Source organism: Rhipicephalus microplus, chromosome 10, assembly GCF_043290135.1.
Source record: "Rhipicephalus microplus isolate Deutch F79 chromosome 10, USDA_Rmic, whole genome shotgun sequence".
Classification (NCBI taxonomy): domain Eukaryota; kingdom Metazoa; phylum Arthropoda; class Arachnida; order Ixodida; family Ixodidae; genus Rhipicephalus; species Rhipicephalus microplus.
The window spans coordinates 27,762,030-27,775,228 of NC_134709.1; the positions used below are offsets into that span (position 1 = coordinate 27,762,030).

At 41.1% G+C, this 13,199-nt stretch overlaps 1 protein-coding gene across 2 annotated transcripts in view; it reads right to left on the reverse strand.

The window, feature by feature from the left end:
* Positions 1–769: 769 nt before the first annotated feature.
* LOC119185007 (piggyBac transposable element-derived protein 4) overlaps positions 770–13,199 on the reverse strand; it is a 42,154-nt gene continuing 29,724 nt past the window's right edge. Inside the window, exons 9-10 of one of the 2 annotated variants that reach the window (XM_075875307.1) lie at positions 10,734–11,102; positions 770–10,177 (exon numbers count right to left, since the gene is read on the reverse strand). In XM_075875307.1, coding sequence (XP_075731422.1) covers positions 10,112–10,177; positions 10,734–11,102 — 435 coding nt within the window. In that variant the 3' untranslated portion in view covers positions 770–10,111. Of the gene's footprint in view, positions 10,181–10,733; positions 11,103–13,199 lie in introns of both variants that reach the window. The other variant, XM_075875306.1, reaches the window with a different exon arrangement.

Here is a 13,199-nt window from a genome sequence, read left to right on the forward strand (position 1 = left end):
TCGATGGAGGTGAAAATGATGTAGGCCCGAGTGCTCCGATTTGGGTGCACGTTAAAGAAACCCAGGTAGTCGAAACTTTCGGAGCCCTCTACCACGGGGTCTCTCATAATCATATGGTGGTTTTGGGACGTTAAACCCCATATATCATCATGGGTTGATAATAAAATGTGTATAAGGCACCCTGCTTATTACAGACAACTCATATGAAAGAAAAGAGTTGCTGCCCGGAGCATGTCTCTTGTAAAGAGAGGTTTAATAGCACGAGTAAAGCACATACTTTCATTCCCACAGTCTTCAGTTCATGTTAACGTTTTGGTATAAATGAGACTCGCACACTCATGTCAGAGCAAAGAAATATCTTCATGCATAAACAAGGTTTATGTGGCGACATTATGTGATTGTATCAAGCAACTGCGCAAACCATTTTTTTATGAGTTTTAATGTTATGAAAAATTTGTAGACAGGGCGGGTGAGTGCTGGAGCGGACGTTTCGACAAGCGTACTTGTCAAAATGAGATAAGTCAAGACAACTCTTGTCAAAACCAAGACTAGTGCGCTTGTGAAAACATCCGCTTTAGCACACATACCCTAGCTGTTTACAAATTTTTCATCACAAGCTTCCATCTTTCCCTTCCTGCGCTATTTAAGTTTTGATGTGTGTCAATCTGTGGGAACTTCACAGCTGTATTTGGGTAATGTCATGAATGGCTTCTAACTGCAACATCTCTGTGAAGTATATTGTTGTTGGTGGCAAAATAAGCACTCTGAGTCGGTAGGATAAGAGACCTTTATTTTGGGATGTAGGACATTGTGCGCACGATAAACACAAACCTAACATGGGTATACATATAGATATATAAAACTTCTGCTATATATTTGGTTGTAGCTATTAGTCGTCGTGTGGCATGTAACTGTGAAAACAGGCTCATTTTTCTGATTCACACATGTAGTATGCAAATAAACCTTTCAAGGACACCAATCTGACAAAATGTCTCAACGTGTGACATTGCGGGTCCCGCTTTCTTGGAGGAGTGCTGTGAAGCATTCTCATGGCTGCAGTTTCTGGGTAGCGCATAACTAACAATGACTAGATTTCTTGTCTTTTATACACTCTTGCCTAACTAACATCAGCCGTAACATGATAAATACTCTGATATGGCAATCGCAACACAATTCAAGTGATGACGTATAAGCAAAAGCATGGGTGTCACAATACATTGTTTTGCATGGCCAGGGTCGCCACTTTGGCGGGGTAAGGAACTGGCATCGGGGGTGGGAGGTGCTGTTAGATGAAAAACACGTAGCAAAAGAGGATATCCACTGAAATTTTTTTGAACGTTGCAAAAGTTTTGAAGGGATCATAAACCAATATTGGGCTTGGTGAGAAAACAAATCTAGCGGAGAGCAGACACAACAGTGAACAGCTCAGCAGAGTCTAGCTGTCATGCATGACAACGAGAGTTTAGAAGCAGATTGTGAAGTTGACATTTTCTTAGGTGCCCTTTTTTCACACAGAGACCAATCTCTACTCTCCTTGGAGCTGCTGATGCTGCTGTTTGGCATCCAACAACAGATAGCATGCTACTAACTGCTTGTAGGACACCAGCACGAGAGCACATTATTGTCTAGGTAGGTTGACGTGAACAGCATCCCCGTCCCCGATAAGGCATTCCATGTAACATCGCCTGATGACTTGACATGCTATATTTGCCAGTTTCTCCACGATGACATTATATCTTGAATTGTTAAAGACACTGATATAATGATTATCTTCATCTGCTAATTCGACTTAATACACACTTAAATGTTTTTCTTCAGTGAATACATGCATTGTAAAAGAAGAATATTGAACAATATTGAATTAAATAGAAAAAAACTATTTTCTGACAGAAAAACTTGACAAAAAAAATGCTGGGAGACTGAAGCACAAGACCAACAGCTTGTTGACTGTTCCAGCTAACCAGCGAGCTGTGGGAGATGAACAGTGCGCGTCAATCTCGCAAGTATGGACCAAACTGCGTCAAGTTATGTAATAAGTATGAGCAGTGCTTGGCTGTTCTGAATGTGAGCAGTAGGAAAGTTGCTAGAAGTGTTCAGCAGTAAAGTGAGGCACGCGATGACGAGCACCACAGATGAGAACCAGTCAACACAACATGGCGTGGTTCTCTTCTCTTGTGTTCGCGTTTACTCACCTTACTCGACTCTACAATGAAACACGACCGACCTGCATAACTTCCAGTCATTCCAGCAAGACATGGTGCTTGATTTCATGATAGAAGGCTCAAAACGAAAACCTAGAATAGAAATGAAATGAACACCTCAATCTTGCAGCTTCACATGCCCCAACAGTTTCACGACAGCGAACAGTTTAAAAGAATTTGGATCGAATGCAGTTGCGACAGTTTAGCAATTTGTACTCTGTGAATGGCCTCATGATGGACATTATAATGGTTGAATTTAGGAAGAACCTCATTACTGGCGAATGGGGCATGCCCCTACTGGATTGATAAAGGGCAGATGCATAATTAAGGAATAAAAAAAATTGTGCGCCAGCTTCACTCTGCAAATGCTGTCGAAACAGCAATACCAATGCCCCCCCTTCGCCAAGCTCACCCTCACCCATACTTGTGCGCCTCTCATTGGTTCACCCTTTCCACTGAGCCCTCGCCAATCCTGGCACGGCGCAGCCTTTCGAGTGCTACGGAGTGCCACTCTCGGCGTGCCGCAAGACCTCGTGACCAGTGCCATGCCAACGAACGGTGAAGTTTCGGCTGTGAACAGGTTTGCCATTAAAATAAAACACAGTTGTGTCTGTTCAAACCAACACAGCCAGGTGGCAACCCTAATCATGCCACGTAACGAAACATCTAAACATAAACAACACTAGACGGCGGCAGTGACTAGCAGTGACTTACTAATGGCAACCAACAATACTAACTCTAAACTATAAACTTGTCTAACACAACATTAGGGTTTCTCAAACATAGGAATCAAGTGCAGGGCAATAGGGGTGCGTCAACGAACAAAATACCCAACAAAACACTCAGGATAACATGGTGACAGCAACAATATTTGATCGGCAGTGGGACTAAACAGTTTCAAGCTATCCAACACAACAGTTATAACTACGACATTTTCACAATATGAATACAGGCTATGAAACTTTAGTGTTTAGACCAAGCTATGTGATTAAACAGTTGTGCGGACAAAAAAAGGCACACTCCAATCGTCTAAGAACATCCAAACATGTGGATTATAGAATGGAACAAGGATAGCAATCTAACAGTAATACATAACAAAAACATGTAACTTATCAAAGACAGTTTTGCTGAGTGATGGTTCATTTCCTTAACACTGAGTGGGTCCTCTGTAAATAAATCTGTAACAGGAACTTAGCAAAATACATGCAGTGTCCCACGTAAGAAAACTTACATGGAAACATAGTCACTTCATTGACAGTACATTTATACTTATAACCTCAAGACAAATAAATTCCTTTTAGAGCAACACGAAACTAGAAATGAAATTCGTACTGATTCCTCTGAGAATTCTTCACTGTAAAAATTTGTCCTGTCCTGACTGTCCTGAAATTTGATACCGGATGTGAAGCCTTTTCATGGCGATCGCTCTATCATCTCAGCTTGAGAGATTGCAGAATGAGGGTGAATTAATCAACCCATCGAAGCAGATAGACCAATGGATATGGCATGCCAATTCTAGCATTGTGCTACAAGCCGGTGAATGAGTCTTCAATTCCATAACCGGTCTCCACATAGAGAACTTCTGCAGAACTGGTTTTTTGTATCTTCTGTCCCTCCTATTTGAGCTTTCCGTCGATTCACCCTCGTGCTGGGATTTGGTAGCTTCCTGATTCGCGGAGATGGAAAAGTTACTGCCCCGATTAGAAATTTGTCTTTCGTTTCGAGTGTTGGAACTGGACAAACATTTTGCCAAGCGAGAAACTTTCTTAAAGGTTTGTAAGTGTTCCATTTCCACTTCTTCCCTTCCAACGGTTGGATGGCAATCTTTCTCTTTCACAGACAGTATGACATTTTTCAGTGTAGCAGAAAACATTGATTTCAGAACCTTTTTGCTGGCTGAAAACCAAGTCCTCACATGTGCAATGTCTCATCTACAAACAACTACACCACTACTGGAAAGTCCATGCTTCTAATGCAACAGGCGACAATATATTAATGATATGAAGTGATAGGGCATGCGTGTATAGTGTACTACAAAGAGGTGAAGAAAAAAAAAACGAGTGCTTCTTTGGGATGACATATCTGTGCCTTGCTGTGTCTACACAAAAAATGAAAAGTTACCATTTGCGCATTATGTTAATTTGTGTACACCTAGGTATTTTATCTAGCCTATAATCGCCAAGCTTCAACAATGAGAGGTTTTCAAACATGGAGTGTCACCAAAGTCGAATGCTTTGATAACAAGATGCCCCGACAAAGGCTTGTACAACGTGGAAGAAATTTGACACCAGTGGTATTCATTGTCTGGAATCTCAACTCTTAAAGCCTCCAGCTTCTAATGATTTTCTGTCTCGTTTCAAACCTTTACAATAATGAAATAAGGCTGGTTAATTAGTGCATCACGATTGATTCTTGGCATGTCGTTGCATTGCCGCCCATAGTAATAAAACAGCCAACTCCTAAGGCTGGTCAGCATACTGACGAGGCATTGTCATTTTCCCACTGATTACGAAAAATAGCCGCAGAAGAAAGTATGGCATCCAAATCTCTCGTTTTCTGAAATCTTGGCCATCAACTTAAGTCTATCTTCATGGGCGAAGCTTCTCAAAACATTCAATTCCTTATTCAACTCCTTTTCTTCATCTCTATGCTTCTTTTGTGGGCGCTGCAAACATGCTGCGGCTCACAACACATAGCTGTTATTAATTTTTCCAAGTAGTAAGTAGTGTAACATGCTTTTCATCACGGTTCACAAGCCAACTCCTAAGGCTGGTCAGCATACTGACGAGGCATTGTCATTTTCCCACTGATTACGAAAAATAGCCGCAGAAGAAAGTATGGCATCCAAATCTCTCGTTTTCTGAAATCTTGGCCATCAACTTAAGTCTATCTTCATGGGCGAAGCTTCTCAAAACATTCAATTCCTTATTCAACTCCTTTTCTTCATCTCTATGCTTCTTTTGTGGGCGCTGCAAACATGCTGCGGCTCACAACACATAGCTGTTATTAATTTTTCCAAGTAGTAAGTAGTGTAACATGCTTTTCATCACGGTTCACAAGCCAACTCCTAAGGCTGGTCAGCATACTGACGAGGCATTGTCATTTTCCCACTGATTACGAAAAATAGCCGCAGAAGAAAGTATGGCATCCAAATCTCTCGTTTTCTGAAATCTTGGCCATCAACTTAAGTCTATCTTCATGGGCGAAGCTTCTCAAAACATTCAATTCCTTATTCAACTCCTTTTCTTCATCTCTATGCTTCTTTTGTGGGCGCTGCAAACATGCTGCGGCTCACAACACATAGCTGTTATTAATTTTTCCAAGTAGTAAGTAGTGTAACATGCTTTTCATCACGGTTCACAATTTGAAAGCCTGTTGCGATCTTTCAATTTCCACGCGTTTCTACTCTACGTCTCACATTTCTTGAGCATTTTTTACGCAGTTCAGTGTACCAGGTGGTCTGAATGATTCGTTCAGCTTTAAATAATGCTTAGTTACTCCCAGCAACTAAACAGCATGAAGGGTGATCTAGCTAGAACGAAAACAGCACGAAAGTTACTGTAGACAAAAACATCATTTTTCACTATTATATCCATGCTTCCTTGCATGTGATATTAAATTCCGATTGTAAATTTGCCACTTTTCTATATGCCATTGCATTTTGGGAACGAAATGCAATGATCTTGATCTCTGCATTCCGATCCAAAATTATAAGAGTTAGCAGCGGTAAAGTAATGGGCGCAAGCACACTCGCTAAACTGTGACAACGTTCCGATGACAATGAAACTCCAAATTGTTTTCCAGCACATTGCACAATGCTTTCCGCGTCGTATACAAGCTGACTGTATGCCACTAAGTGAATCTCTTTCATTGCACATATCGATGCTAACTAGTTTGTGTCAACACCGACATTCCAGAATAAAATAGGAACTGCAATAAACAATGTGAAATGCCTCTTGCACTAAAGTTACTTGAAATTGCAGCTTATTGTTGTGGCGTAACAAAGCTCACTTGGCCAACACTTGAACATTATCAAATGTTCCAGACACACCTCTACATTCAGAAAAAGAAATGTAATCTGTAGATTGTGAGTATCTTGTAAAAACGTTTCATTTTGGCATGCTAGAGGCACCAAAATGTAATTGATGGGAACGTAAATATACATACCTGGAGCGAACGTTCCCAGTATGTATATTTCAATTTCTTGGCTTTACACCTTGCCAATAAAGAACACTCAACACATTCTATTCCATACAATATAGGTCACACATTTCATAACTTTATATATTTTCCTAGCTCTGTTTTTCAAAATGCGTTATCATATTTCTGCTATGTGCGGTACTTCGAGAAGTTATGGTTAGGTGTTCTGCTGCTTGAAGGCAGAGAGATTTAGCAACTCAAGGTTGACGCAAAGCTCAAATGTTGTAAACCTTATCAAATAGTAAATCAATTCTCATTTCTCTTGCAGTACCCTCAAACCTCAAAATAACGAACACAGGTATAACGAAATGTCGGTTATAACAAAGTAAATAAAATAGTTTTGCAATACTTACTGTGTTAGGAATAATTTTCACAACGAATTTTCAGATATATCGAACTTATTTTCTTGTAAGATGCTGCTTTGTTATAATGAGGATTCAGAGTAACGAACAACCTGTCTGCAAGCAAATGCTTTGTAAAAACATGAAACAGTGTTTCATACCATAATAAACTTGTGGCAAGGTCACATTTGCGGCCTTCCTTTGAGAGTAGCAATAACATTCATGACTACAAACGTTACAAATTAGACAGCTTGTGTAACCACTGTCAAAAAAAGGGCAAAAACGTGTTACAAGCACATGTACCATGTACGCAGATTTCAAAAATTTCAATGGCTGCGTTTTCATCACTTGTTTTTGGAGCTTGTAAAAAAACCAAGCGTTTTCTCAGTGCTCAACCAAAAAAATTGTTTTGATTATAAACCAAAAGGTTTAGGATAAAAGTAGCGAATTGTATTAAAAAAAAGCCCGACACTTATAACCTGTAGTCTAACTTTACCAACAATGCCAGGTGTAGAAATGCCGGGTCTTAACTTTTGTACTGCTGCGAGTGAACACCCTCTGGTGGTCAACTTTCCAACAACAAACAACAATGGTCTTCTTTGCACTTTTCTTCAACAATCATTAACCAGTCGTTTCACTGAAAAATATTCTCTCAACACAGCATAAACTGCTGACTGTAGTACGGGCATTTTAGGCCGGGTTACAATCAACATTGGAAATTTACAGAAAAAGCTGATGTTTCTAGAACCTGCGCAAGAAGCCACTACATATAACTGTTTCATGTTACATTTTTTTGTGTGTACACAATCAAACGTTTCACAAGAAAGTTGCAGCTTATGTGGGAATTGGTACATCGTTATAAGGCTATATTCAATATTTACCAATGTAGGAAGCAGCTAGCTTAGGTTTACTTTGTTATATCAGGCAATGTGTCGTATATCCACATTGGTCACATAGAGGGTTCACAAACTGGTACAGACAGGTAAGCACAGTTCGAAGCTGTTGAAATATCAGCTTCTTCCTGGAGCCTTTCAAGCTGTGAAATGTTAATGCTGACTGTGCAATAACAAAACTTTGAAGATCTAAGACCTACTTTGACATATTATGTGCACCACTACTGGATGCAGTTCAACCACAACAGCTTTGAAGATTAGGAGCATTACAGGTTGTTAATTAGGATAAGGGTAGGTTCAGTTTGTTTTGTCATGAAAAAGAACCCCACCGTGGTGGTCTAGTGACTAAGGTACTCAGTTGCTGACCCGCAGGTCGGGGGTTCGAATCCTGGCTGCATTTTCGATACAGGCGAAAATGCTGTAGGCCCCTGTGCTCAGATTTGGGTGCACATCAAAGAACCCCAGATGGTCCAAATTTTGGAAGCCCTCCACTACAACATCTCTCATAATCATATCGCAGTTTTGGGACGTTAAACCCTACATATCATGTTATGAGAAAGAGCGATTCTTAATAGCATTGTTAATCGATTATAGTACAGTATCCTATAATCCTGACATTGTGACGGTTCACAGTAGTGCATTTATATGAACATTATTTGTGCACATGATCGTATGCAGCAGAAATGTGCATTTACTGCTAGTTGTACTGTAACTACATTGCCTGCTGTAAGAAATTTTAACATTGTGGTATGTGCATGCAGTCTTGCAAAAGGGGCGTGATCATGCAAGCATTTCACTTTGTGAACATTCGCGTGCCATTTCTGAATTTGTCATGTACCGCGCTTACATCGTGCCTCGCTCAAAGCTGGTGACGAAAGCGTAGTGCCTGAGGAATCACAAGACCACTCTATAAAACTTGTACTTCTACGACATCAACCTCTCCCTTTGGGGATAACCTTTCTTTGTACAGCTCAAGGCGAGTTTTCCTTTTTTTTTTGTACTCTACAGTTCACAAAGGTCAACTCTTTCCTTTCTTGCATGTGCGATATTAGACAAGAGTTCTACAGCAAATCCTGGAGTTACAGCAAGTGTTTAAAGTATGAGTAGTAGCTGTACTGTAAATAATGAAAACTCTACAACTAGTTAGAGAAAGTGAATGCTAATTGTTTTTTTACACTGTTCAAATGACAACGCTATGCAGTACTGACTTAATAGCCCCGAAATAGAAGCAGCTGTGAGGGGGGAGTTAAACGCTCAATATGATGGTGCACTCATTAACCTATACGTTCATATTTACATTTAGGAGGAACACTAAGGGCCAGTACAAAGTTCAGTTAGCATAGCGGATGATATATATACTATAGCATTAAGAACGGCCTGATATGACAAATGAAAATTGTATGCAAAATAGTAATGACATCAACTTTCTACGACTGCTTTTAAATGAAACATCCTGTATTTTTCGTGCTTACTACTTTCTGTAAGCTACTTGTTTACTTGTGCATAAGCAGTCCGTGGCTACCTAAACTTCTATCAACTCTCTTTACCTTCTTTCAAGCAGAGAAAAGTGCCAGTAAAATTATATATAGAAACCTGCCACCCACGGGTATGTCTTGCGCAGAACAGTTGAACAGTGACAAGATTCATTCAGATTTTCTTCACCAGTAAGCATTACTTCAATAAAAAACATTTCGATGAGACTAGTCATGATGCCGTAAAACTCATACGGGCCTTACACCAGGCCAGCTTTGACTCTCTGCAGGCTGGGTGTATGTGAATGTGCCCGTGCAATCTAGCTGGACAAATATGAATATTTTGCTAGGATAAAATACTCGAACTTCAGAAATAGTATGTCATAAGACCAAGACTAGGTGAAATGCAATCAAGTCACTAACTTGAATTCAGATAGGACAAAAGGATTGAATGAACTTCCTGACAAAAATAACTTTCCTTAAAGACTAGTTAACATACTCAAGCTCGGTGATAAGGCAAGATGAACTTTGGTTCTCAACAGGTAACATGGCTATGGGAATATCAAGTAAACTCCTAACACTCTATTCTAACATGGCATGTTTGCACTCTAGGACTATTACAGCACAATGACGAACTCAAGCTCACCGAAACTGACTGATGCCGAGCTGTGCTGTTTTGGCATGTGACAAACAAAACATAACAAATGCAATGGCACTTGGCAGGTGCTCACTTGCGCTATAGTAGTGGGACAAACCAACAAAAAATATCAGAAGACTGGTTTTCAACATTGAATCTAACAAAACGTGCGTGGTATATAATGCCCGACTCCCCGACAAGTCTTCTTTAACAGTCCCATGACTGAAGCAGGTCAATCCCAATGTGAATATCAGTCATACAGTGAATGTGTAACAGCAATGTAGCAAGTCTGTAGCTCCGTGATGTAGAGCACTACCGTGCATTGTTGGTGGCCTGCCGGATCTTTGGTTAATATCCACATTCTCTATCAGGTCCCCGGTGCACTTGATGACGATACTGCGTCACCTGATAGACTGCTGTCTCGTCGTTTCACCTGCTTGAATAAAAGGTACGATCAATACGGTAATGAGCTGTTTCCTTAGTTTCGTTCTAAACTGTTCATCAAAGATGTGACTGTTCTACAAACATAGCATTGTTCATCGTCATTTATTATAGCGTACAAGAGTAGAAGCTTATGGCTTCAATATTGTAACTTATTCTTCTATTCTTTACATTTCGATTAATCAGTCAATCAGCTGTGAGACAAACAGCTATAACAGAGCCCCAAGATGTTCTACATGGCAAGAATCAATGATTAATGGTGCTATACATTAACGTTTATCACGCAGTGCGTGCAGAAAGCACCACGAAGAATGAAAAAAGATAAGCCCATCGCCATATCTTGGAGGTCCGAAGGTTACATGTTCGGTCCTTGCCTGCCATCCTTTCGTCCACTTTAACTTCTTTTCATTATTATCACACTTGCTCAAATAACATTCTTGTATTTTTGTACTTTCATTGGTTCTGTTAACTATAAGTTGCACTGTAGTTTAGGAGTGTAAAAACTCCGAAGGAAAGCTTTCAAGCTGCACATTAGTGCCCCGACTTACGGTGACTGCCGGTCTCGCGGGGGCTCCCGGTTTCCGGCCGTGCCGAGGCACAAAGTCGCTCACGTAGTCGGTCGGGTCCCCGTACTCAAGGCCGTGCTGCGAGCGGACGTGCTGCCGCCACTGAGTGACGACGAGGAACCCGCGCTGGCACAGCGTGCAGATGTGCGGGTACTCGTGCGTGTGGATGCAGATCTCGTGGCGCTTCATGTTGCGCAGGTGGCTGAAGCGCAGCGGGCAGTGGGGGCACTGGTAGGGGCGCTCCCCCGTGTGCGTGCGCAGGTGCACCGTCAGCGCCGAGTTGTGCACGAAGGTCTTGCTGCACTGGGGGCACGCGTACGGCTTCTCCTGCACGTGCGTCCGCAAGTGGACCTGCGAGTGGCAATGAAAGCACATGCTATACCGGAGTAAGCTTGAGGGGACACTAAAGAGAAACAGTGACTTGGTATATAGATTGAAAAACTGCACTATGGGAACTCTACTGCCATAAGTCTCACTGTCATGAGTTCATTAGCTTCATTTTTAAATATGTTTCGAGATCTCTGCGCGTGACCCAAAATGTGTTTGTCACAATTTTGCGACATTGGCTCGATGACATTTGCCAAAACTTCATATGCTAAGTCTATGGCACCGACAGATGGCGATGTACTTCATTTTTGTCAAGTAGAAGCTGTGTAAAACCCGGCAGAAGCCTTTAAAATTTACTAAGTCGCGGTGTTTGGTGTGGGAATCTCACGGCGTCGCCACCACCCACATTTTCTACTCTCGCGTTTTTTTGTTCACTAAAGTCACGTTACGGTAAGGGTTGCGTTTATGGGATAGTGAAATTTTACTTTACAAATACGCTAAAAATAGTTTTGCTCTTTAGGGTCCCTTTGTCATGTGGTATAGGTTACTTCTGCAACTAGAGCGAGACTGACATAGGTGCAAAATTTTCAGTTACATTTAATGGGAGTAAGTAGAATGATTGAATCCATAGTGGACCGACTTGGCTTGGAAGAAAATAATTCGTAAATATGCAGGGTGCTTTAGCTAACTAGTGCCGAATATGTTTTTAACCCTTACAAGTTCAAATTGTTTTTATTAAATGTTAGCAACAGGCTTTTTCAATTTCCGATGCACATTATCATCCTAGTTCAAAGAAATAAAACAAAATGTGCAGACACTCTTCAACTAAATGTAATTATTGACCAAGTCAATTATTTAATTAGTTATTTAAGTGTGTTCTGATTATCCTTAATAAATTATTACTTGGAAGAGTATTTCGATGCACTAGCATAACACCCAATAGCCGAAATTCGAATTTTCCCATATAGAACTGAAATGAAGGCCCCACCTCTTTACAGTGAAAAAAGCTGCTTCAGCAAACTGCAGGAACAGTGTGACTGCTTCTGTAATTATTTGTTCACACATGGCCTCGCTTTTCTGTGCGTGCCTGGCTGAATACTGAATATGAGATCAAGCAGATGAACAACCCGGACTTTTCACCAAGTGGTCACTGAAATGACCTATGAAATTGATGATTTCTATTAGAATCACGGGACCTAAGAGTGTTAAATTTGCGTGCTCTTAACAAAAACAGAGAAAAGATATACGGGGACATTTATATTAGCATAGATACAAAAACTCGACATTGCTGAGCAAATGTTAGAACTTCTACTCCTCTGAATAATGAATACTTCTCATTAGAGATGCTATTTTGAAGGTTAATAAAGCATTTTTTTTGTTAATTACCAGCTTTACAGATGGGAAAAAAATATCAAGTGCTGTGTACCGCTCAGAACATCACTGGGCCAATTTGACACACGTAGTGCATGCGTCTGTTTTTCTCTTCTTCATATTCCGGCTGCAACGACCACATTTTCGGCAGAGGCAAAAATGCTTGATTAGTGCTCGTTAAAAAACCCCACGTGGTCTAAATCTTTGAAACCCTCCACTATGGCGTCTCTCATAATTATATACTAGTGGTTTCGGGACATTAAACCCCAACAATTATTATTACTGTTTTTTTTCCATACTAGGTGAAAGCTATCTGAAACACTACATGCATGTAAAACTACGCACGCATACAAAATGCAAAACAAGACACATTAAAAAAGAAAACACAGCATATCCACGGATTGAGTGCTAATGAGTGGGGTGAAGCGTCCGTCCGTCCATCCATCCGTGTGCCCATCTGTCCGTGCATGTGTCCATGCATCCTATCACGCTGGAGAATGCAGACGGCGCGCAAGTAACGCTGAAGAGACCCGAGCGAAAGAAAGCCGAGCGCAAGCGTCTTCAACGCGCTTGCCGCTCTGCTTCGTCCATGCCCCACCAACGATCCGCCACGTATGGCGACTATCCAGGAGACTGAGAGAGGCACTCGTTCTCCGCGTACCCAGGCACAGCCCGCATAGCCCGCACAGCAGCCAATCGGAAAGTAGCAGTACAGCACCATTTAGAATATCCTCACTCAACTGCAGTTTG